The sequence below is a fragment of the Lissotriton helveticus genome, chromosome 7 (assembly GCF_964261635.1).
Source record: "Lissotriton helveticus chromosome 7, aLisHel1.1, whole genome shotgun sequence".
Taxonomy (NCBI): domain Eukaryota; kingdom Metazoa; phylum Chordata; class Amphibia; order Caudata; family Salamandridae; genus Lissotriton; species Lissotriton helveticus.
Window position 1 is genome coordinate 575,910,677 of NC_136068.1, and position 23,931 is coordinate 575,934,607.

General features: G+C 43.4%; 1 protein-coding gene across 8 annotated transcripts in view; it reads right to left on the minus strand.

Annotated features, from left to right (window-relative positions):
- The window catches only part of LOC144768773 (uncharacterized), a 9,320,023-nt gene that overhangs the window by 2,415,983 nt on the left and 6,880,109 nt on the right, over window positions 1-23,931 (minus strand). For 7 of the 8 annotated variants that reach the window (XM_078652694.1, XM_078652695.1, XM_078652698.1 and 4 more), the window contains one exon: window positions 21,297-21,458. The exons of the other annotated variant lie outside the window; for it this stretch is intronic. In XM_078652694.1, coding sequence (XP_078508820.1) covers window positions 21,297-21,458 — 162 coding nt within the window. The remainder of the gene's footprint in view (window positions 1-21,296; window positions 21,459-23,931) is intronic. 8 annotated transcript variants of the gene reach the window in all.

Below are 23,931 nucleotides of genomic sequence, written 5' to 3' on the forward strand. Positions count from 1 at the left end.
AGTTCTTTAAGAATAGTTCTTACTTTAAGCAGAAGATAGTGTCCCGAAAAATATGCAAAAAATATTATGGGGCTGCTGAAAAATTGCTGTCCGTGAACTGGAGGGAAATTGTTCATGTGACTTTATTTTTAAAGTTGAAGGCCGAATTCAGGGAACGCCGTGTGCGAGCTTGCTCAAAAGTCTCTATTTCTGCTCTGGTGAGAACATCATATCATTTAGGCTTTCGAAAAAACTGTCAACAGCTTCCTGGGAAAGTTCCACTAACTCGGAAAAAGGTGTAACCATGCATTCTTGCGCATGATTGTCTCCATTGACATTCTGATTTGCAATACTGACAGAAGGTCGTACCTGATCGATGCTGCTTTCATCTTGAACTTCACTACCCCTCAATCGTAGTGGTGAAGCTTCCACGAATGCCGTCATCAGGATTGGTAGCCTTTGAGGGCAGCACAAAGCATGAACCTTGATCGGGCTCAACAATGTTTCTGCATCCATCGGCGCATCCGATTGTAGCGTCAGACAGGTGTCTAACACGCATTCTTCTCCGCATAGCAGGCACCTTAATACAGGTAAAACACATCTTTGCCACATTGGTCGAAATGATAGAAACCAAGTCATGTTCAGGTCTCTAAGCCGGGAGAGTCCCAGGATTTTTGATATCCGGTCCCGGTATCCAATGGCTAGGATTGTTTCTTCCCTTGTCGCAAGAGTTTTTTCTGTGACATGGGTTGCCATAACGAAAAATAAGGACTAAGAATAGGATTCCTGCAATTAGTCCCAAGATCAGGGGAAGTCCGCCAAAAATCGAATGGACGAAATCTGGAAAAATACCCCGTATGGCTTTGAATGGTGTTAATGCCATCGAAAATACTGTCTTAAATACCTGTGAGACCCCATTGGTATCAGAAATATTTAAGATTTCGTTCAGGATTTCCGCAAAATGTATGGGGGAATTAGTTGATAACAATGAATGTATCTCTGCAGTCGTCCTTGCGACTTGTAGATCATACGTTTCTTTTGATGACGTGAGCCTTGTAGGCGTCTGAAGAAGCACTGTTTTCATTCTGCTTAAAGTATCTATTCGAATAGAAGTAATTTTCAAGTTGGGCCATGCCCTTGCCTCCCTGTCTGGAAAGGAGCTGGGGAACAATGAGCGTCCACAGCACTTGACTTTCGCAGTCGTAGTTACTAGATAAGGAGTCCCGGGCATAAGACTACAACATCTGCGGTCTACAATTAGAATGTAACTCCCATTATAGAGTCTTTGAAAGAATGGTTCTATTTCTGTCGCAGATGCGCCTTGCTGGTGACATGAAAGGTTGTATGAATTCCCTTCACAGGCTCCATGCAAACTAATTCCGTTACACAGAAGTGTGCCGCTTAGTGACATCGCACAATTATTGCCACTAAGAAACACTTTCTGTCCTTTATTACTGACACATGCATGTGAATAGGGCAGGTTCCATGTTGTTTTAATGTACCCCTTTCCCAATTTTTCGTACATGCCAGCCTGTATATATTTTTGGCAGTATTGAAACCTGAAGGTTGAGATTGGAATATTTATTATCCCATGTATTATCCATTCACTGACAGGTCGTTCTGACATTGTCACTGGTAATCTCTCAAGTTTTTCAATGCTCAGGATTGTATAATCAGCACCCTTTTGTGCCATACTGATTTGTCTATCAGTAAGGTTAAAGATATGGAATAGTGACGTTGTGTTGATTAAACGCCAAGGCACATAGCCTGAACGCAGATTTTGTAACGTCCAGCCAAGCTGTACAATAGAACGCAATTGAGACTGACCGTGTTGTAATAACAGTAAGTCTTGCGATAATATGTCGATTGCTGAAGACACAATGCTGTCCAAAGAAAATATTCTGGAGGACAGAGTCATTAACCCATTGTCCACTACAGAAAGTGATTTTTCCAAATTAATACGGTCAATTTCCCGTATTCTCTCTGCTGTTTCAATTTGAGTAACCTTCCAGGCCTCATTGTATGCTGCATATACAGAGGCTGCTATGAAACGCTTTTGACGCTGTTTGCGTGGTCCCATAATGAAATCACGCAAGTCAGCACCATCAGTAAGTAAAGTTAGGTGTTGCTTAATTTCTGCCAGTGTGGAAGTTTGTAGCCATTGAAGGCATAATTTGCGCACACTGTAGGTGGTTATTATCCCTGGGTGTTGTCTTTGAGGATATCTATGGTCTGGCCTGGTCATTTTGAACCCCTGTGTTTTGTTCAGGAATCTGTCTTGACAGTTATTAGTATCTGTGGGCCAGATCAACCACTGTTTCCAATCTGGATGTGTTCTGTTTTGGTTTAATACATAATTTACGTCTATCTCTTCATCTGTATTAGAGCTATTGCTGAACATTGTTGGCTTTGGAATAGACGGTTTATTTAAGTCTTTGATTTTGGCTAAGCCAAGACAGGTGGTTTGTTGAACAGTGTCATTTAAAAATATAATTTGTTCTGGGATCATGCAGGCTCTAAACAAAGATTCTATACCCTGTACTTGCCATTCTTTTGTACCCCAAACACTTTTCAATTCAACATTTTTGTCCCAATAATCAAAACCAAAAGTATTCATTTTTTCAAAGAATGAGTCTGAATATATCAATTTTGTGTTTGTTATCATGGTCTTGGTCCCTGTCTTGTTTGACAATTTGAAATAAAATGCTTCAGCATTACTTGTGTTAAAACCTGAAAAGTATGAATATTTGTCATAGATGGTTCTTGAGCTTCCTTTTGGAGGTGTTGCACAATGTTCCCATTGGTTATAATTTAAAACATTTCTAGGTTGTGCAGATTTATGTAAAAAATGGTTACCATAGTGGTTATAGCAATACATACTATCATAATTTGTAGAACCCTGCAAATAATCATGTTTGGTAAATTTAGCAGACATTACTAAGTCAGACATCATATTATTAATGCTTTCGAAGTCCCAATCATCAGCAAATGAGTTTGGTTTTACAAAGTCACTCAAGGAGATCTTAATTTGGTGTGGATATTTCAGGATTTCGACCGGACCATAAATTTCGTAGTCAGTGTTGTCCCATGCTACCCCACCCGGTATAGGATTGGCTGTGAAGTTGACTGAAGAAAGTTCTCTTTTCTCGACGTGTGAAGATGTGTGGGGTTTGAGGATTAAGTTGATTTTCTGACTTGCTGTGTCCATTTTGGCATATTTTCCCAACAATGAAGCGTCCCAAAGTTAGTACCATGATGAGCCAAAGTATGAGGATTAATGCACCAAAACCCACCCAAAATTCAATCCATGGAGAAATCAGATATGTTTCTTTCAGTTGTTTCAAAAGTTCTTTAGCTTTATCTTTAAAGGTTTTTGATGATGGCTGTGTCTTTGATTCACTGAAGTCTTCGGAGGAATCATTGAAGTTTATGAAGTAGCCGGATGCAGTTCTGTCAATTGTTCCAATTGGTTCAGGATTACTGTTTCTTGCATTTGTACTTGGTACTTCATTATAGATTGGTGTGTCTCTGCTAAATGTTTTTATTTGGGTTTTCAGAGGTCTAAGTTCCATTGCATTGTTGCATAGTCCTTGTTGTTCTTCTGTAGGCGTTTCGAATGTGATTAGCCTTTTTGTTAGGACCTCTGTACTGGTAGCAAACCTTGGTGTTCTGCTACTTATTGGGAGTCCACTTGGCCTACTGATGGTTATCGGCCACATGATTGTGGTTTTACCAGGTCGATGGATACAACTCGGTTCTCCTTTTTACCAGCAAGTGGCGGTAGTACAACTGATCTTGTCCCGTTGACAGACAAGACAGGAACTGCTTTTCTGTAAGAAGGCCCAAATTCCTTCTTTACCGCGATCTTTTCCCTGACTAGATCCCCGACTTTTGGAATCCAGACAGGTCTTGCTGGGACAGGTGGTGGTTCTTCAGTGGTTGTTGGCTGTTTATGTTGCTCAGGTCTTTTCTTGTTTTGTTTAAGTCCTGCAAAATAGCCAAACGGTCTTTGATATCAAAGCTTTTTTCTTTCACCACTGAAGTCTGACTATCAATGTCAGAGATCAACATCCTAGTTCCAAATAATAATTCGTACGCACTGAATCCCCTCAGAGAATTTCTTGGCAAGTTATTTAGACTACGTTGGACACTTATTAGATGTTTGACCCACCCAGCTCCCGAACCTAATACCTTTGCCGTTATAGATTGCTTTATGTCACGGTTTTTTCTTTCAACAATTCCGTTCCCCTCAGGGTGAAATGGACAAGAGTACCGCAATGTCACGCCCATGTTGACCATGGCCTCCTTATAAGCCCGAGAGCTAAAAGCAGGACCGTGGTCTGAATGCAGCATGCCAATTGCGTATGTGCCGATAAAGACTCGCAAATCTTTTATAACAGTTCTGGCGTCAGCCGTTCGCTGGGGCCACATCCATATGAATCTCGTACATGAGTCCACTGCAACCAAGATATATTTATAGTTACCATCCCTTTGTAAGGGACCACAGTGGTCTAGGTAAACACAGGCTAATGGTTTATCCGAGATTAGAAGGGGCGTCTGCGCTGGACGTCTCACCGTTAATACTTTCATTTTTTTACATATCTCACAATCTAGAACATAGTTCCTTGTTTGTCTTCTCATTTGTGGCCACCAGTATCTCTGTTTTAATAATGATACTGTGGCTGAGACGCCAGCATGTATAGAAGCAAGCCCTTCGTGTGCCGCTATAATGAGTCCTAAAATATGTTCCATGTTTGGAATTGCCTATCCCCCACTCCAGGGATTCGAGCAAAAGGAACATTGTTTGCATCGGTTATGTATGTGTATTTTACTGGAAAGCCTTTCGGGAGTGTTTCTATCGAATCCTTTCCTGAAGCGCTGACAGCTTGTAATATTTCGCTGTCTATTTTTGTTTTTGAGCGGGTGATGGCAGCTACGGAAGCCGTTTGCACAGCTGCCTTCGCGGCCTCATCAGCCAATGAATTCCCTGCAACGTGAACGCCATCACGTTGATGACTCAGCGTATGTATCACGTGAGTCTTTGGTAGTTCTTTCTGTAAAAGAACTACTTGTTCCCAGAGCATTTTATGCTTGATTGTGCCACCTTTCGCATCTTTGAAACCATTCTGAAGCCAGATCTGCAAGTATTCATTGTAAGACTGGACGCAATAATACGAATCGCACACTATGAGTGTGGGGAATTCTCGATCGGTATTTTCAAGCGCCATCTTGAATGCCAGTAGTTCAGCTCGCTGAGCTGTACAATCTCCTAAGGATTGTGTTTTAGTGAGTGTTGGTTTAAATTTCCCTTCGTGCCAGCGACCTTTAACAATCGCGCACGCAGCACTGTAAGCTTGTTTACCCCCTATTGCGGGTTGTGCTGATCCGTCTGTATATATAATACAGCCGTAATGTTCTAGAGGCAGAATTTCGGTCGGCGGAGGACATTCGAATTCATATTGGAGAAATTCCTGTGTTTTTAAGTTAGGATCAAATTCGTATGCCACGTCTGTTGCAGCAAGAGAATTAGCCCATTGTATCCATCTTGGATGGAGCGCTTTAGCATTTGGAATTCTTGCTTTTGTTACAGCCTCTAGGGCTGGTATCGGTGTCACGATTATTATTCGTTTACCTTGTGCCAGGGCTCGTTCTTTTGCTATAGCTGTCTGTGTTGCAGTTAGAATTTTTTCCGTTGGGCTAAATTTCATTTCAGCCTTAGTGTACAAGTGTGATTTGAATGCAATTGGTACCTTTTCTCCCTCATTAGAGGTCAGGTATGTGAATCCGCATCTCCCTGGGATGACTCGAATCACAAGATTGCGTGTATTATCACGTGTTTCTAATTTTGTTTTAATTAGCATGTCTGTTTGTAAGGATCTCAGAATTTCTGTGTGTATTTGAGTCCAATTTGTTCTTTTGAAATCTGGTATAATTAGATCATAAAGGGGTTTGACCCTTTCTGCGTAATTTGCAATGTATGTTCTTCCGAAATTTAGGAAGCCTAGAATTGACTGTAAGTTTTTTAGTGTTCTAGGTGCTTGGATTACGGCACATTTCTCTAGGAAATTGTCAGCCAGGCTTTTGCCTTCACTTGATAATTCATATCCTAAGAACAGGACTTTCAGATGGGCAATTATGGATTTTTTAAAGTTGAATTTGTAACCCTCTGCTGCGAACCCAAGTATTATGGTGTTCACTCTTTTCAAGTGAGTATCCAAGTCATCATCTGTTGAATAAATGTCATCGACATAAGATAATGCTTCATCATCATATATTTGTAGTAATTCTGTTACTCTCGCTGAGAATACTCCCGGGCTGTTCTTGTACCCCTGGGCTAACCGACAGAATTGTTTTTGAGTGCCATTTATTGAGAATGCAGTTAAATATCTGCTTTCTGGTGCTATGTTTTGACAAAAGAATCCATTAGAGATGTCTAATGTTGTTTTGTATTTTTTGCGCACTATGTTATTCATTAGTGCAGCACTATGCGAATTTTGCACTGCAAAAGTTTTGCAACATGAGTTAAGGTGTCGGTAATCCAAAACTAGACGGTATGAATTGTCTGGTTTGGAGACCGGAAACAAAGGGTTGTTCATTTGTGAGGTGCAAGTTTCAATCACCCCCTGGTATTCTAGCTGATCTAGTATTTCTTTTACCTGTTTTTTAGCTTCTTGCTTAATTGGGTACTGCCTTTGTGCAGTAGGTTGTGATTTTAACTGGATTATGTGAGGAGGAGAGTCCTCATCCCATCCTACGTGATTTTTATATAAAGCAGGGGCTTGAGCTACTGCCCACTTTCTGGCAAGTGTGTATTTTTTATGAATTGGGATATGATTTGAGAAGGCAGGCATAATTACTTCTTCGCCATGAGGGCACTCCCTAACAAACTCTGGTGGCCAGTCTTTCTCAGCTAGAAGGATATCATAGCCCTTGAAGAGATTGTCCCAAAATAGTCCCCTTATTTTTCTAGTCTTATCCCCCTCTATACGTAATGTTATTTTGTATATTTTGTGAGGTTTGCTAACTCTGGTGTCTGCAGTTTCCACTTGAAGATATTCATTCGTGTCCACTGTCTCCAGATGATTCATAAGGACTTTGCGAGCTATGCTCACTTCTGCTGCGCTGTCTAGCATTGTCTGAGCCCACTCTCCGTTTTTCAGTTGTGTCCTCAGTATTCTCGGCATTGTTAACTACCTTGATACTGGCTACCTTCTTTTTTGGGAATTGTAATTTCTTTTTTAGCTGAGCAGGTTCCTTGTCTTTGGACTTGGTGTGCTCTTCTCTTTGTTCTGATCGTCCTCTTCTTTCCGATTTCTGCGAGGAAGTCTGAAAAGATTGAGAGGGACGTGTATCAATGTCTTGATATCTATCAGGCTTTTTTATATTATCCCTATTTCTAAGGTTATATCTTTTCCCAGAGGGGTCACTCTGAGGTGACCTGGGTCTTTGGTTCGGAGATTTCTCCCTTCGCCTAGGAGACCTTCCTCTGGACTGGAATTTCTTTTCTTTAGGATTGGATTGTTTGTTTCCATCCCAGTTCTTTTTTGGTGATGTTGAATTATTATTAAAAAATATTTTTTCAGGACTTTCAATCAGTTGTGGTTTTACTGGTATTCCACCTAAACTATCTCTACCTAGTTCCTCATAGGATTTTTCTATGATTCTGGCAATTTCAGCTGGTTGGTCTGCTATATCTGTCTCCTTTAACCTCTGGCGGATCGCCACGTTTGCTGCTTCACCTTTTATGTTGGCTAATAATATAGCCTAGACCTGCTTGAAGTCTTTTAGTAATTTCATACCAAGAGTTAAAGCGGGTTCTGGACCATATTCGTCTTGAATTTGTTTTAGCACATCTGGTATTACCGAAATGGATGGAACACCGTGCGTTTTTGTGTAGATGGAAGCAAAGACTGTACCCCAAGTGTCACAGTCCTCAATGTGTGGTGCGATTCCCATTGGAAGACAGATAGTCAGAATCCGGTGTTTTTCTAATGGGGTGGTGTCTGGAAACACCGCCTCTATTTGCGTGATTTTCTGCGCTAGCCAGAAAGGTATTTGTTCCCGTTTAGCCGGTACTTTACCTAGGCAGGACTGGATGTTCTGTGGTGTAATTTTATTTGTGTTCCCCTGGTGAGGGGTCAGCTGTGGGAGTTTAATTGCTGGCTGAATTGTTGAAGTCCGCATCACATACTGGACTAATTGTCTATGTATTTTTATTAATTGTTTTAGCTGTGTTAAAAGCTCTGCTGCAGACATCCCGTCGATGTCTGGATGTGGTGTGTATCCGGCTAGGACCGGCCACGTTGCTCCTGGTCTACCTAAAGGACCGAGCCTGGTGATGTGATTATTATGTTTTAGGGCGCCATTAAATAAGAGCAAATGCTCTTGAAATTTAAGTGGTACTTCCACCTCCTCGAAAGGAGTGTAAATATCAGGAGGTTCCTCTATTTTGTAGTAGTGGAAGTACTTGGTTACAGCATTTGCTGCTGGAAAATGTATCCATGAATAGTATACCTCTGTCTGCCGATATTCGTGTGCCTCAATTACGAATATGACTGTGCCACCTCTAGGTGTCAGTCCATTTTCTATAAGTTTTAAGGTTATAGATTTCCTTTTGATGACCGGGATGAGTATTATCTCCGGGTCTGCGTCTTGCAAAGTAGCATCAGCTGCTGCGAGTTCAGTTGCTATTCTAACTGTCTCTCTTTCTTCATCACTGTCCATTTTACCGACAGGATGGTTATTCTGTTTGTTTGCAGATCAGGTTTCTTATGGAAACAAAGATTAGATGCACAATGTTTTTGGAACAGTGTATCCTTCAACGTTGACTAAACCAAGAACCATACATAGGAGTTCCCTCCTGCGAGGTCTGGCGGATATAACCTTTCACCCACTCCAGACGTCTTTGGAGTATAGTGGGAAAAAGGGGTCTGAGTGAGAAAGCACGACTGAGTTACTTTAAATGTCTTATGTTAGTTTTATCGCCGTTTCCAAACACGTTGGGCGCCATGTAGTGTAGTTCCTATCATCCCAATAGGCTCTGCGCATTGGAATAATACCTTCAATAGTAAAAGCCTAGGCCAGACGTTAACTAGGTCTACTACTGTCAATATTAGACTTAAAGTTTTGGGTTTGCCAGCTTAGCTCAGAGTTCACTAGAAACTTTCTCGAATGTTCAGGAAAGAATTAACTCCCCTGATTAGACAAGAAGGGATTTAGTTTCTGACAACCATAGAACATGACAACTTTGCTCTCCCCTAATCAAGAGTATATCTCGAGAGTCGTGTGAACAAAAGGCAAATTATTTTACTCAGTCAGTACGTGCATTCTTAGTCTCATCAGATTGTAGAGAAAAGGAAGAGACGGGCGTGTCCAAAAAAAGATGTTATTTATTGATCAGTCTCTTTTCTCGTACAAGAGAAATGGATCGATATTATTGCAATACTTATAGTTAAGTAAAGTGCATACATTAAAAGCAGAAGTATAAAATAATACTGTAAAAACATTGATATGGTTTCTAAGCCATATGAAGGTTTAAAATGATTAAATATATTACATACATATATACATTTGACTAAACGTACTCAACTGGTGTTTCTAAATACGCCTACCCCGTGTACCTGACCTAAGTCTAATGCGTGGGCGGGAATAGAAAGTTACAGTTTAAGTTAAGTTTGTTTTGCCAAGTGAATAACTAAAGAATTCTCTGTGAGGGGTTATTCAGTTCTGTACCTGGAAGTTAGGATGAATGAGGGATGGTATCTCTCTCTCTGGTCTCGATATTCCAGGCTGCCTGCGAGGGCTACCCGGAAGCGCCGTTGCTGGATTTCTCGGCAGGAGAAAGCAGCGCGTCTCGTTCTCAGCGCGTCAGGAAGGCGGGGCTGCGCCAGCGGGGTCTGCTCTGCTCTGGGCTTCGGCAAGTATGGCTGCTCCGTCTCGTCACCACCGCGTGTGTTTGCATAGGGCAATATCGGTAATATTTATACCTTTAAGGTGCCGAGATTGAAGTAAGGATGGACATAGATACGTCAATAAGGATGTCATACGACTTGCTCGTTAGCACATTCTTTTGCTGAAGTTCTCGGTGAAATCAAAACAATGGCCGCAGGGTTTTGCCCAGGTTGTCATAGGTTTGATTTGTTTAGAGAACTCCGTATGCCTTATCAGGGGCTGGAGGAATATCGCTTGTCTAATTAGATCGCAAGCGTTATGACCTAATCAGATAACACGTTCCTGTGCCGTAGTGTGACTGCGTCAGATAACGGTATCTGCATCATGGGGGTTTTCTGCCTCATGGGCTGACTGCTAGTTAACTTGTTGGTTTGTTTAACCAGAATAGGGTCAGGAATAGGGGGATCGATTCAGAACCTATAGGAATACATCACAACCTCTCCACACCACTTTATTCAAAGCCACCCTACTCTGCATCACTGCACTCTATGCCCCTGCACTCTACACAGAAGAGCCAAAGAACTCTATTCTGCACCACTCAACTGTACGCCAGAGCACTCTATGCCAATCCCCTCTAAACTGCTGTAATCTACTCTGTACCACTGCACTCTACTCTCAAACAATGTACTCTACGCCACTGCACTCGGCACCACTGCACTCAGCACCACTCCACTCTATTGCACACCACTGCAGACTACACCACTTTACTCGAAACGAATGCACTCTACACTAATCTACTCTGCACCACTGCACTTTACATCACTATAATGTATGCCACTGCACTCTATGCCATTGTACTCCATCACTGCACTGTGCACCACCCTATTCTGCTCTGCATCACTGTACTCTATGCCACCTGTCTCTACACCACTCTACTCTGTGCCACTGCACTCTTTGCCAAAGCAATCCATGCTACTCTACTATAGACCACAGCACTGTACAACAGTATACTATGTAACACTGCACCCTCAGCCACTCTACTTAATGCCACTCTATCTATGCCACTGTACTCTATGTCGCTCTACTCTGTATTGCACCACTCTTCACCACTTCACTCTACACCAATCCTCTCTAAGCCACACTAATCTATTCTGCAACACTTCACTCTATGACACTCTACTCTATACCACTGCACTCTACGCCACTTCAATCTACTCTATGTAACTGCAGTCTACACCCCTAGATTTCACTCTGTGCCACTCCACTCTACGCCACTCTATTCCATCCCTCTACACTCTATGCCACTACTTTTTATGAAAGTGCACTCTACAACAGTGCACTTTATACCACTGCACATTGCGTGAAGCAGGGACTCGAAGTTCCAGGAGTCCCTGCGAGGCCGATAATCACCACCTGGCCCGCTCTCCCTGTTGACACGCCCACTACTCACTGACTGGATATAACCCTTATCGTCCCTTGGTTCCAGTGGGCTGCTTCTTTTGTGCTTGTGCTTGCCAAATAACGGAGCTGTGGACAGTGTTTTCTACTGCTGGGAAGAGCGTTGTGCAGTACGCTACAGTTCGCCGGATCCGCTTCGCGGGTCCCGCTTCACCAACTTACTCCGTGGGGGCTTGTAAGGAGTCCAGGGCTGCGAGGGTGAAGGCAGGGACTCGAAGTTCCAGGAGTCCCTGCGAGGCCGATAATCACCACCTGGCCCGCTCTCCCTGTTGACACGCCCTCATTACACACGTACATAAACAGCCTATTTCCCGCGTACGCGGGTCGAAGCGCGGAGCGAAGCCCGGGCAAAGGGCGGGCCGTTTGAGGCCGTTCGAGGACTGGAGAGACTGGACTGGGCCACCCCTTTTATTTTCATCTTATTTCCTTTTGTGTCACTTTATAAGTAACATGGTGTTGACTAGAGGAAACAAAACTAAGGCCCCTGGTAGTGTGGGTAAATTGCTAGGTCCTATGGACGATTTCATTACAAAGGCTAATACATTCATAGACCAAAGTATTTCACTGATGGAGGAAAGGGTTTCCCTGGACTTAGCATTTGCCAAAAGATCCTCTTTGGGTAATTTGGCAGACGCTACAACACCTGCACCTGGCAATAATAATGAAGGGGGAAGGGTGCTCTGTGAGGGCAGACGCAGTCTGCATATCAACGTGGATTTGTCGGCGTCCCAGCTTTCAGATTCACAGATTAGTTCAGATCTCGAAAGAACCCCCGAGCTATTATCCCAAAGCCTGCCACAAATGTCATCACAGGAAAGAATCCAAGCAAGGGGGAGGAGGGAGGGTGCAACAAGTAAAAGAAAGAATGATCCGAAAAACCCTACCCCTAATGAGACTGAACATATTTCTAGCATCCCACAGAACCCACCCCCTAGAGTAGAACAGATTGTAGTCCCTGCGTTGATCCACCATTTTGATCACGAAATTCCTACCCCTATCAATTTGGAATCGCCCACTTTTCTATCCACTAGTAAGGTTCCAATAGATAGTAACAACTCACAGCTTCTAAACAAGATCGCTGACCTTCTTAAACTATGTCTGCAACCAGTAGAACAAAAGTTAGTGCAGCTGGAGACTCAGATATCCAAGCTTCTCAACCTTCCACACCATAACCATCTGGTAGAGGCCCAAAAAACGGGGGGAAAGATTCATAATAAACAACCTTCCCTTAAGCCTGTAAATATCCATCCGAAACCCGCAATTGTTCAAAAAAATGTATCCCTGGCTGTAACACCTATATCAACGAACACCAAGAGCACATTGAATCCAACTATCAATGCAGCCACTACCCCGCTACAGGGAAATGCCCTGTCAACAACAACACCTGCATCGAAGACAGTGGCAACAAATAAAGCAACAGCTAAAACCCCGGTGACTCAAACTTTAGCCTCTAATCCTCCAGTCCCAGTAGCTAATAGAAATGTTTCTAGAGGACCCGGTGAGGTTAGATTCCCTGTAGATTTGCCCCCGGACGCATCACCTTACGTAGTGGTAATGACTGGTGTCCCTGAGCTAGCGGACCATAATGCTGAACCTACGTGGTCCTTGAAAAACAAGGCGCAACATTGGCTACAGACTAACCGTCCCATGCCTCCAACTTGGCATGGAAGGATCTTGACAGTACGTAGGACGCCATGGGTGGGTAAAGGTAGAAAAACGATTTCAGGAGATTGCATCGTGATTACTTTCGAAGACCCTCGCATAGCAGATTATATCTGCTCCTGGGACCACACGAATGCAAATGGAGGTATAGGTACTAAACCACTCTCCTTTTTCTACCCGTCAACACAACCCAATGGCTTTTATCATGATCATGACTCTCCCTGGGCTGCACCACCCCCCCGTCAGGTCGACTTTTCTAACGCTAGACAATATGGGGGCCCCCGCTATCGCGAGTATGATAATTCTTGGCATCTAGTGGGATCGCGTTATCAGGGCGGAGGCTGGGAAGAATGGGCTCCACATACGCAGAGGACGGTACACAGAGAACCGCCCCGCTGGGACCCTTGGTATAACATCCCGTTGAGTAATAGATTTAGCGGCCTTGAAATGGTCGATTGACCACCAACGGAAACTGAATCTATTAACTCTAGCTCACCCCAGTCGACCCCTAAAATAAGAACACCTCCGGTAATCATTGAAGCCGCAGCAAAAAAAAGCTGATACATTGCCCATACTTACACTATATTGGAACGTGGCGGGTTTACGCCCAAAGATTGAGGACGGGACGGCCCTGAATTTTTTGGAACCATGTAAAATAATCTGTCTTCAAGAGACATGGTCCACAATAGAACTTCACCTCTTGGGCTATAAAACTTATTTTATCCCAGCTGTGCGTAGCTCAATAGGCAGGCCCAAAGGTGGGTTGATAACGTACATTGCAAATACCTTGAACTATCTAAAAGTGTCCAGAGTCCATTCCGATCCAAATTGTCAAATTCTCTCTCTTTTCTTTGCGAATAAGGAGTCTATTCTTTTGGTCAATTCCTATAACAACTTAGAGGAAGATCATTTTCTGATTCTTTTGCGCAACGTACAGGAGAGATTGACTCAACTCTATCAGTTGAAGGATGGACAAGGGGCAACTCATCTTTTATGGGGAGGGGATTTTAACCTCCAACCATGCCCACAGGCGAAATCACACTGCTGTGGGATAGTGGATGAATTTGAGGTCCCATTAGTGCACTTTGCTCACACTAAGGTGGGGAATGCTATGAACAATCTGCTCTTTGACTTGGACCTTGTAATAGCTAATCGTCCAAGTCCGGATCAAAACTCCCTCCATCCGACCTTCGTGGGCAGAGGTTTTCAAACGACAGTTGATTACATCTTCCTGTCCCCTGGATTGCTAGACACAGCCAAAGCTTTTCAGGTCATTGCCAACTCTCTGAGCGACCATTTTGCGCTGAGGATAGACCTCTATCTAACTGAGTATAAGCCCCAAAATATTGCAATAGCAAAAACTCTTTCCCAGAACAAGCTAGAGCTACGAAAACAGAATGGCTACACAATAAAATGGGGAAAAATTAATCCAAACGAAATCACAAAAAAACTGGTTGACGTGGCATACCCCAATATAATTAAATGCTTTGATCTCTCGGTAAACCACGAAGAAGTCCTAAATAATTTTAGACAAATGTTAGAGAAAATCATGGGACTACTCACCACAAAATCGACGCCCAAGAATCCTATTAAAAAAGGGTGGTTCAATCATAGCTGCACCCTAGCTCTTTCCAAACTAAAACTCGCCCTACATAATAAACCCAGAGACGTGGGACAGATCCAACTCCTTAGGTGCCAATACAGTAGGGAACGTAAACTAAGAATTAAAGAACTGAAACAGAAACTCTGGGAAGACCTGCACACGAGCGCCGTCTCAAAAAATAGCGAGCCCTTTTGGCGAACTGTTAGATCTCCTTATCTCACTGATAATAATAGCCCTAAAATCGAAGTGGCCATAGACGAAGAAACATGGGTGGCACACTTCACTAATATTTTTAAAAACAATTCAATTACAGCTGGGTCTGCTGACATCATTCCAAAAGTAGAATATCCAATTCCGCTGCCTTTTGACATACCCGACTTATTAGTGGCTCTGGAATTAAGCAAGAATGGGAAAGCCCCAGGCCCAGATGGGGTCCCGGTGGACCTATTTAAACACAACTTGGACCTCTGGGCCCCTATTCTTACCAGAGTGTGCACAGCCGCCGCAAATGTGGGACTGCTAAACTCCTATACCAAGTCTATCATGGTCCCCATTTTCAAAAAAGGGGACCACCAGGACGTCAAATGCTATCGCCCCATCTCATTGCTGGACTCACTTGGCAAGGTTGTTGGGAGAGTAATCCTTGAGCGACTTCAGCAATGGGGTGAGGAGAGAGGCATTATTTCCGATCTCCAGTTTGGTTTTCGAGAGGGTTTCGGAACGGTAGAGCAGGCCCTTAATCTCAGTCTGATTATGGGTAAATACGTACAGGCAAAGAAGAATATGGTCTACATGGTCTACGTAGACCTGTCCACAGCTTTTGATTGCGTTTCGCATGCAAAACTATGGACAGTCTTAAGGCAAATGGGAGTGGACCCCCCCCCTTTTAGATTTTCTGAGGGAACTCTATTCTAGCGCCTCGGCAAGAGTGCGCTTTGGCCTGAACGGAGAGCTGACGGCATCTTTTGGAGTAGAGCGTGGAGTCAGGCAAGGGTGTGTCCTGACCCCCTTTCTTTTCTCACATTACACTAATGGCCTGGAGCCAGAGATGTTGAGGGGGGCCCAGAACCTCCCACGTGTAAAACAGCGCCTGATTCCCGCTCTACTCTATGCGGATGATGCTGTCATTCTCGCGCGTACACCGCGCGAACTGCAGAAGTCTCTGAATAGATACACGACTTTTATGGGCGGTCTGGATCTACAAGTGAATGTCAAAAAAACGTTTGACATGATATCAGGTACCAGGAAAAAAGGAGTAAAAGACATCTATCTCGACAACCAAAAACTAGAGGTAACTCCCCAGTACCCATACCTTGGAATCATGATAGACGAAAGACTGACATGGAAGCCAGCAGTAGAGACAAGATGCCATTTGTTCAGTAGATCCATAGCGGCCCTGATGAGCTTCTCCCAGAGATTGGGGAGGAGGGCTCCAGTGGAGCTATTGAAAATCTATAGTGCCAAGTGCCAGGCCATCGCCCTGTACGGAGCGGGAGTCTGGGGACACACAGATACCAGTGCCCTTCAGGTAGCGGAAAACACCTTCCTAAGATTTCTTTTAGCCACCCCGAGAGGCACTTCAACCTATGCCTCTCATTTAGAACTAGGAATTCCTTACCTAGAGGATTTGCCCAAGATTCAACCATTGATGCTGTGGCGGCGCATTTGGACTTCTGTCAAAAATGCACTGACACAGTCAATTGTAGCTGATACAATGGCTCTTGACCAGTCCTCAAAAGTAAAGTGGCTCTGCTACATCAGAAATTTCTTTAAAGACCTCGGTCTTGAGAAATATTATTTCCACCCAGAGACCATAGTTGACCTCCCGAAGAGAGCCCTAAAACAACTAGCACTCGGTCATTTAGAGACACTGAGATTGACTTCCGAGTCGTCAAAACCCTTGGTTCTCCACGCGAACCTGGTTCAGACAACTTACGGCATTCAGCCGTATCTTACCTTTCAGGTCACCACACATGAGAGAATGTTGTTGACAAGATTCAGATTGGATACTTTTTTTAGACTGGTTGCTTTCCCCGCGAATAATAGCTGGGACGCAAGTCTTCCCTTATGTCCCTGTGATGGGGAATCTAACCAGTCCAATATACATGTTATCATGTTCTGTAAATTCCATCACGCACACAGGAAAATATGGCTACTACCAACACTGAGGCGTTGGGGCCTTAGACAATGTCGGCCTGCACTCCTTCACCTCCAAATGCTGGAATCTGAATCCGTTTGTTACATTGTCCTTAATTTCTTAAAATGTATTTTGAATCATAGGAAAAACCTGTAAAGAGCACCTTGGAATTTTATTTCAACGCACTGAAATGTTTTGATATTTTCTTTTTAAAATTATAAAATCGTCTCTGTATGAATTTCTTTGGAACCTATTTCTGTAATTTGTATTTCTGTGTAAACATGTAAATTGTATTTTTAAATGTTACTTTTATGGTTTTCCTTCGTGAAAAGCCGAATAAAGAAATTTATATATACTATACTCCACTCTACGCCACTGTATCTACACTGCAACCCTCGACACCACTGCACTCTACGCTAAGCCACTCTACTCTAAACCACTACTCTCTATACCAATCCACTTCACAACATTTTTCTCAAAACTAATGCATCTTATGTCACTGCACCTACTCCAACAACTCTTCGCCATTGCACTTTACACCACTATACTCTACAACATTCTACTCTATGCCACTGCATGTTACGTCCCCTACACCATTGCGCTCTATGTCACTTCACTCTACACCACTCTATTCTACTCTGCACCATAGTACTTTATGTCACTGCTCTCTACACCACTCTACTCTGCACCTTTATACATCTGTGTGCTCTATGCCACTTCACTCTCTGCCACTGCATTTTCTGCCATTGCTCTCTACGCCACTGCACCATATGACACAACATTCTGACTCTCTACTCTGCTTGATTGCACTCTATGCCACTGCACCTAATACATTACACTCTGACGCTCTACTCTTCATGACTGCACTCTATGCCACTGCACTCCATGCCACTGCACTCTACTCTGCAGAAGGCCTGGGCATAGTTCATGGAGTTTCATTCTGCGGAATTCCACTGAGTTAACGGAAAACCCAGCAAATTCCGTGGAGTTCCACTAGCAGGCGTAGTCAAGGTGGCAAACGTAGACCTGCCGCCATGAACGGTTAAATAAACACCCATTAAAAAATTCCCCTTTCTGCAGCAGTCCGTGGGGACACCGGCACAGTTGCCACTTCACGAAGCAGCCATTTTCCAAAACCGCTCCATCAACAAAAACGTCTGCAAAGAAGACCTCCTACTCATTAATGACTATTATGCCAATTGTGTTGTGTTGTGCTTCTCTTTCTATCTACTCCCTTTGTTACCTTATACTGACCCCTCTTGTGATTTGAAAAATCTGTCCCATCTCTGGTGCTGCTTCAAGACACACCAAAATAAAAGCCTGTTGTCTGCCTTTTAACTGCCAGTGAAGACATGGGCACCAAACGGCAGAGGGAGAGAATGAGGGAAAACAAAATAACCATTGTTACCGAGACCAGCTTCATGACATTATGTTCATACAGAGGTAGGGTTACCAGGCCCTGTGCATAAGTGAAGACAGATTGGCGGCAGCGATCTCCCCCATCTCAAAAGGTGCATTCAGATCTTACTTCCCAATGTCTCGCTCTGTGAAGATCTATCCCACTGGAGAGGTGCCCTTTCAGACCCTCAAAATATTTTAAAGTAGATTAAGCATACTCCAAATGCGTGAGGTGTTCTCTCCGTCCATGCCGACAGGCTTCTTCTCCTCAAATGCTGACATTAGATGGACGTGGCCCCAAGTATTGCCGCTTTTCGGCCAGCCCTGCAGAATCCGTGTCATTCAGTCTTCTATCCCCCTTCTTCCTCTTGTGGCCTGCGCATCCCAGTAGGCCAGGCTCCATGGCAGGCAGAGGCGCCTCATCTCTCTTCTCCCTTCCCAGCAGTAGTACAGCTCCAGCATGTCTCCCCACCCCTTCGCTAAACAAATGCATAGTAGAAGAGAGGGCAGGAGGTTCAGTCTCTTAGAGGGAAAACGGTGTAATCGGCTTCTGTTCATGTATCGCTATCAAGTTAAATTACCAAGCACGCTCTTGTTTCTTTTTTGGCAGAACCTGTTGTTTAACTGAGCATGCCAGTAAACTGAGCTTTGTTCTGCTGGTGGTTGACAGAGTGTTTTTTTGTCAAACTCAGCGCTCCAAGCAGAGTGCAGAGTTTCAAAAACTCTGTGGACTTTGATGGCAGAGCGGAGTTTACCGTACAACCCTACTCTGCACCACTCAACTCTATGACACTCTACTGCCCTCTACTCCACTGCACTCTACTCAATGCCACTGTACTCTCCACCATTCTACTCTCAATCACTCCACTTTCTATACCACTGAACTCTAAGCCTGCACTACTCCACTCTACCCTGCATCACTCTACTCTATTCCACTTCATTCTACATTACTCTACTCTGCAACACTGCTCTCTCCGCCACTGAACTCCTAGCCACTCTATTCTTTATCGCTCCACTCTACGCCACTGAATTCTACACCAGTCCACTCAATGGCACTCTAATCTAATTTGCCCCACTGCACTCTAGAACACTCTACTCTATGTCATTGCACACTATGCCACTTCACTATACTTTGAAACAATCTACTCTATGCCACTGCAGTCTATGCCACTCCACACTACACTACTCTTGTCTACACAGCTGCACTCTATGCCACTGCACTCTACATCAATGCTCTCTAGGCCACTTTACTCAAAACCAATACACTATACACTACTGCACTCTATGCCAATCTACTCTTCACCAATGCACTGTATACCACTCTACTCTACACAACCCCATTGCACTCTGTCACTTTACTCTGCACCACTCTATGCCACTGCACTCTACACCAATGCACTATATGGCACTTTCTTCTATGATACTCTGCAGCACTGCACTCTATCTCACAATACTCTGTCCCTCTACTCTGCTCCACTTTACTCTATGTCATTAAACTCTACTCTGCCCCACCTTACTGCACTCTAAGCCAATGCACTCTATGCCACTGCACTCTATGCCACTCTAATTTACTGTGTACCACTGCACTCTGACACTGTACTCTACATCACTTCACTCTTTGCATCTACTACTCTATTTTGCACTTCTCTACTCTATGCCAGTGTACTCGACTATTCACCACTGCACTCTTCGTCACTGCACTTTATACCACTCCAGTCTAGGTCTCACAACTCCACTCTGTACCACCCCACTTTGCAACACAGCACTCTACTCAAATGCACTCTAGGACACTACTCTATTCCACTTCACTCTGCCCTGCACCACTCTTCTACTCTGAAGCTATATACTGTGCAACTGCAAATGATGCTGCACTCTACACCACTACACCCAGCATCACTCCACTCTACACCATGGAACTCTACACCACCCTACTCTATGCCACTCTACGCTACACCTCTGAACTCTACCCTGCACTACTTCACTCTACCCTGCACCACTCCATGCTGTCCACTTCACTCTGTGCCACTCTACACCTCTCTGTGCCAATCTACTCTACGCCATTGACCTCTACGTCATTGCACTTGACTCCACTGCAATCTACTCTGTACCACTCTACCCTGTGCCACTGCCCCCTGCATCACTGTACTCTATGCCAATCAATTCTGCACCCGTGTACTTACTTCACACCACTTCACTCCAGGCCACTCTATTACACTCCACTCTACGACACTCCATGATGCACTACTTCATTAAAATATGTGCCACTGACACTCTACTACACTTTATGTCACTCCACTCTACTCCATTCTATGCCTTCTTCAACACTAATTCACTCTATGATGCTCTACTTAACTCCCTCTATGCCAATCAATTCGCTTTACTCTATTCTATTCTATTACACACTGATCCGCACCACTTTATGACACTCCACTCTGACTCTCTATGTCTCTCCACGCTATGACACCAATGCCCTCCACTCTACAACAATCTACTCCACTCTGTCACTCCACTCTATGACAATCTACTCTGCTCTACGCCACTGTCCTCTACAACACTCTACTCCACTCTATGCAACATCCTCTACTCCACTCCATTCTGCTCTATACCACTCCACGACACTCTATGCGACTCCTCTCTATGACACTTTACTTGATTACAACACTATACTCCACTCTACGACACTCAACTCAACGCCCTTCCACTCTGCAACACTCTACTCCCTCCACTGCACTCCACAATACTGTACGCTACTCAATGACATTCATTTCACTTCCCTCCCCTCCACGCCACTCTACGCTACTCCATAACACTCCACTCTACTCCACTTTACGACACTCCAACCCACTCTCTTTTACCCCACTAACCTTTAGCTATGCTGAAAACCAGCCAATGCTTCTCTTATTCTAACAGATTTTTAAATAACTGTGTAACTGGATCAAAGCTTCATATACAGCTGAATCACAGCGCATAATGATTCCAGATTAGAAAAAGACAGCACTTTCAGCTTCAAGAATGCAGGCACTTATAATGCAGCTGTCTTTTTGGTTATATTCTTCATGTCAATAAAAAGTCATAGAATAATCAAAGTTTTAAAAGATAAATAGAAATGCAGCCTGGCCACGCAAATTAAACGAATGCACAAGTTTTGGTTAGACAATTCACACATACCTTGGCGATAAGATCGGCATAGAGAGCTGTAGAAATATCTCCCAGAAGAGAACAGGGTAGGAAGTCAAAGAGGGTATTTGGTTCAACCCCTTTAGTCCTCAGCCACTTATAAGAATAAAAGTTAACAATTTTTTCATATATAGGGCCTCGGATGTTCTGATTCTGGAAAGTAGAGATGTTGACATCAGTTCATTTTATAATCGAAATTAACAACTGCAATCTACAGGCAACTAATTTTAACGCACAAAATCTTATATGTTCTAGAAAAATTTGAGCTTTTCACTCACAGACGCACTCACTGAAATAAGCAGCTCTGTGAGGTTATGAGTGCACTTATATTTTTGATTATACATTTATATTTTTGTAGGGCACATTTATTGCGCTTTTCTAGCATTTGGGTGAGGCATGGAATGACTCAGGTACTAACCGGTAACCCTCATTACCCCGAATCAGTTCAATTCAATTCAAATTCAAATTTTATTTGATTCAGACCTCGACTGAGTTCAACACATTTAAATACAAAATATAAAATAGTTGTATTTATACTTTTTAAAACTACTTAAAACTCATTATAGGCATAGTAAATGGAAATTGATGAATAAAAATACATGGATTTATGAGTGTTCGGTTTATGCACTTTTAAAAGAGCTTTAAAAGCTCTTTAAATTGAGCAAGTTATAGCAGACAAGTTTGTTTGGGGGAGACTTACAGAGCGTAATTAAGTCTTGAGTTAAAATAGCATTGTTTCTAGAACGGATCGGTTTTATAAAACGGATAGGTTTTATAAAACGTGGCCGAACCTCTACCAAAGTCGGATTTAGACAGATTAAAAGTACGTGGAAAAGGTCTTGTACTCCACCGTTGCACAAGTCGCAAATACCCCAGGGATGTTCAACGGAGTTCCATCTGGCGGAATAAACAGCACCACCACAGCATCACTCAGCACCACCACATTATCAATCAGCACCACCACAGCACCACTCAGCACCACAACAGCACCACTCAGCACCACCACAGCATCACTCAGCACCACCACAGTATCACTCAGCACCACCACAGCATCACTCAGCACCACCACAGCATCACTCAGCACCACCACAGCATCACTCTGGAACACTACAGCATCACTCTGGAACACCACAGCATCACTATGCGCTACCACAGCATCATTATGCGCCACCACAGCATCACTCAGGGCCTCAACAGCATCACTCAGGGCCTCCACAGCATCACTCAGGGCCTCTACAGCATCACTCACGGCCTCCACAGCATCACTCAGGGCCTCCACAGCATCACTCATGGCCTCCACAGCATCACTCACGGCCTCCACAGCATCACTCAGGGCCACCACAGCATCACTCAGGGGCACCACAACATCACTATGCGCTACCACAGCATCACTGAACGCCACAGCATCACTCGCCACCACCACAACATCACTCCGCGCCATCACTGCATCAATATGTGCAACCATTCAACAACAACTGGTTCAAATATGTTCTCTCAATGATTAAAGCTTTATTACAAATGTCACAAAAAGATGTTAATATTTCACTTCTGTTCTTGGATTTTCGTCACAATAAAATACACTGAACATAATCTTCACAAAAGTTATTTACAAACGTTTAAGCTATTGCATTTTAAATTACAATCACTTTTATTTAAGTATTATTTAAAAAAAAATAAAAGCCATTGTTATTTGTAATATTCATACATCTAAGTCACGTAAATACAAAACATGTTGCATTACAAATGCTATAGGTGTCACATTTGCGAAAGTTATAACTATTGGCATTGTAAATGACAAAGCTATTAATTTAGTTATTTTCAAAACCAACACATAAATTAAATAATTGTCATTTACAAGACCAATAGCTTAAACTTTCCTAATGCGAGACCTATTGCATTGCAAATGCTTGTTTCAGTATATTGTTTTTTGCTTTTTCATGCTTTTGTTACCTGGCTCCTCTGTGCAGGGTGGCTTTATGCCCTGATTCCTGACACACTCCCCGCTTATGTTCTGGGCTGGGGCAGAAAGCTCTTTCTTCTGTGTCAGGGCTTGGCCGCTTAAGAACCGTGCAGCATGGTATCTCAAACCCAAAAAAAACCTTTGTACATTTGACCCATGGTGTCCTAGTAACCCCTTAAAACAGGAAATTAATTCTGTTATAGCGTATTGCTGTTCATAGACAGGCCATCATGGAGGGCAGAAAAGCTCCACGCAAAAATAATACAGAGCATCCTCTTGAGGAAGAAGAAGTGCTACAAATATCCCGCTCTGAATTACAGCCCCTCATTAAAGAGACTGTCGCCTCATACTTCAGTACTGAGACGACAAGGATATCCAATGAGGGAGTGAATGCATGGAGCAAACAGATATATAGCCGCTCGGCTGGTTAACTAATGCAGTACTAGTGAATATGGTTCCATTACATAGGGAGAGGCATTATACCTAAGGCAGAGTTTTGTAACACAAATCCTGCCAGGAGATGCGCATATTAGGCACAGAAGAATATTGTGGAAAGGACATTTGTAGAGGAACTCAGTTACATTACTGCGGTTCAAATTGACTATTTTACATAGGCTAAATCTCCAGTTTACACAGGGATCAGAATTTAGCCTTGAAAAAATAACC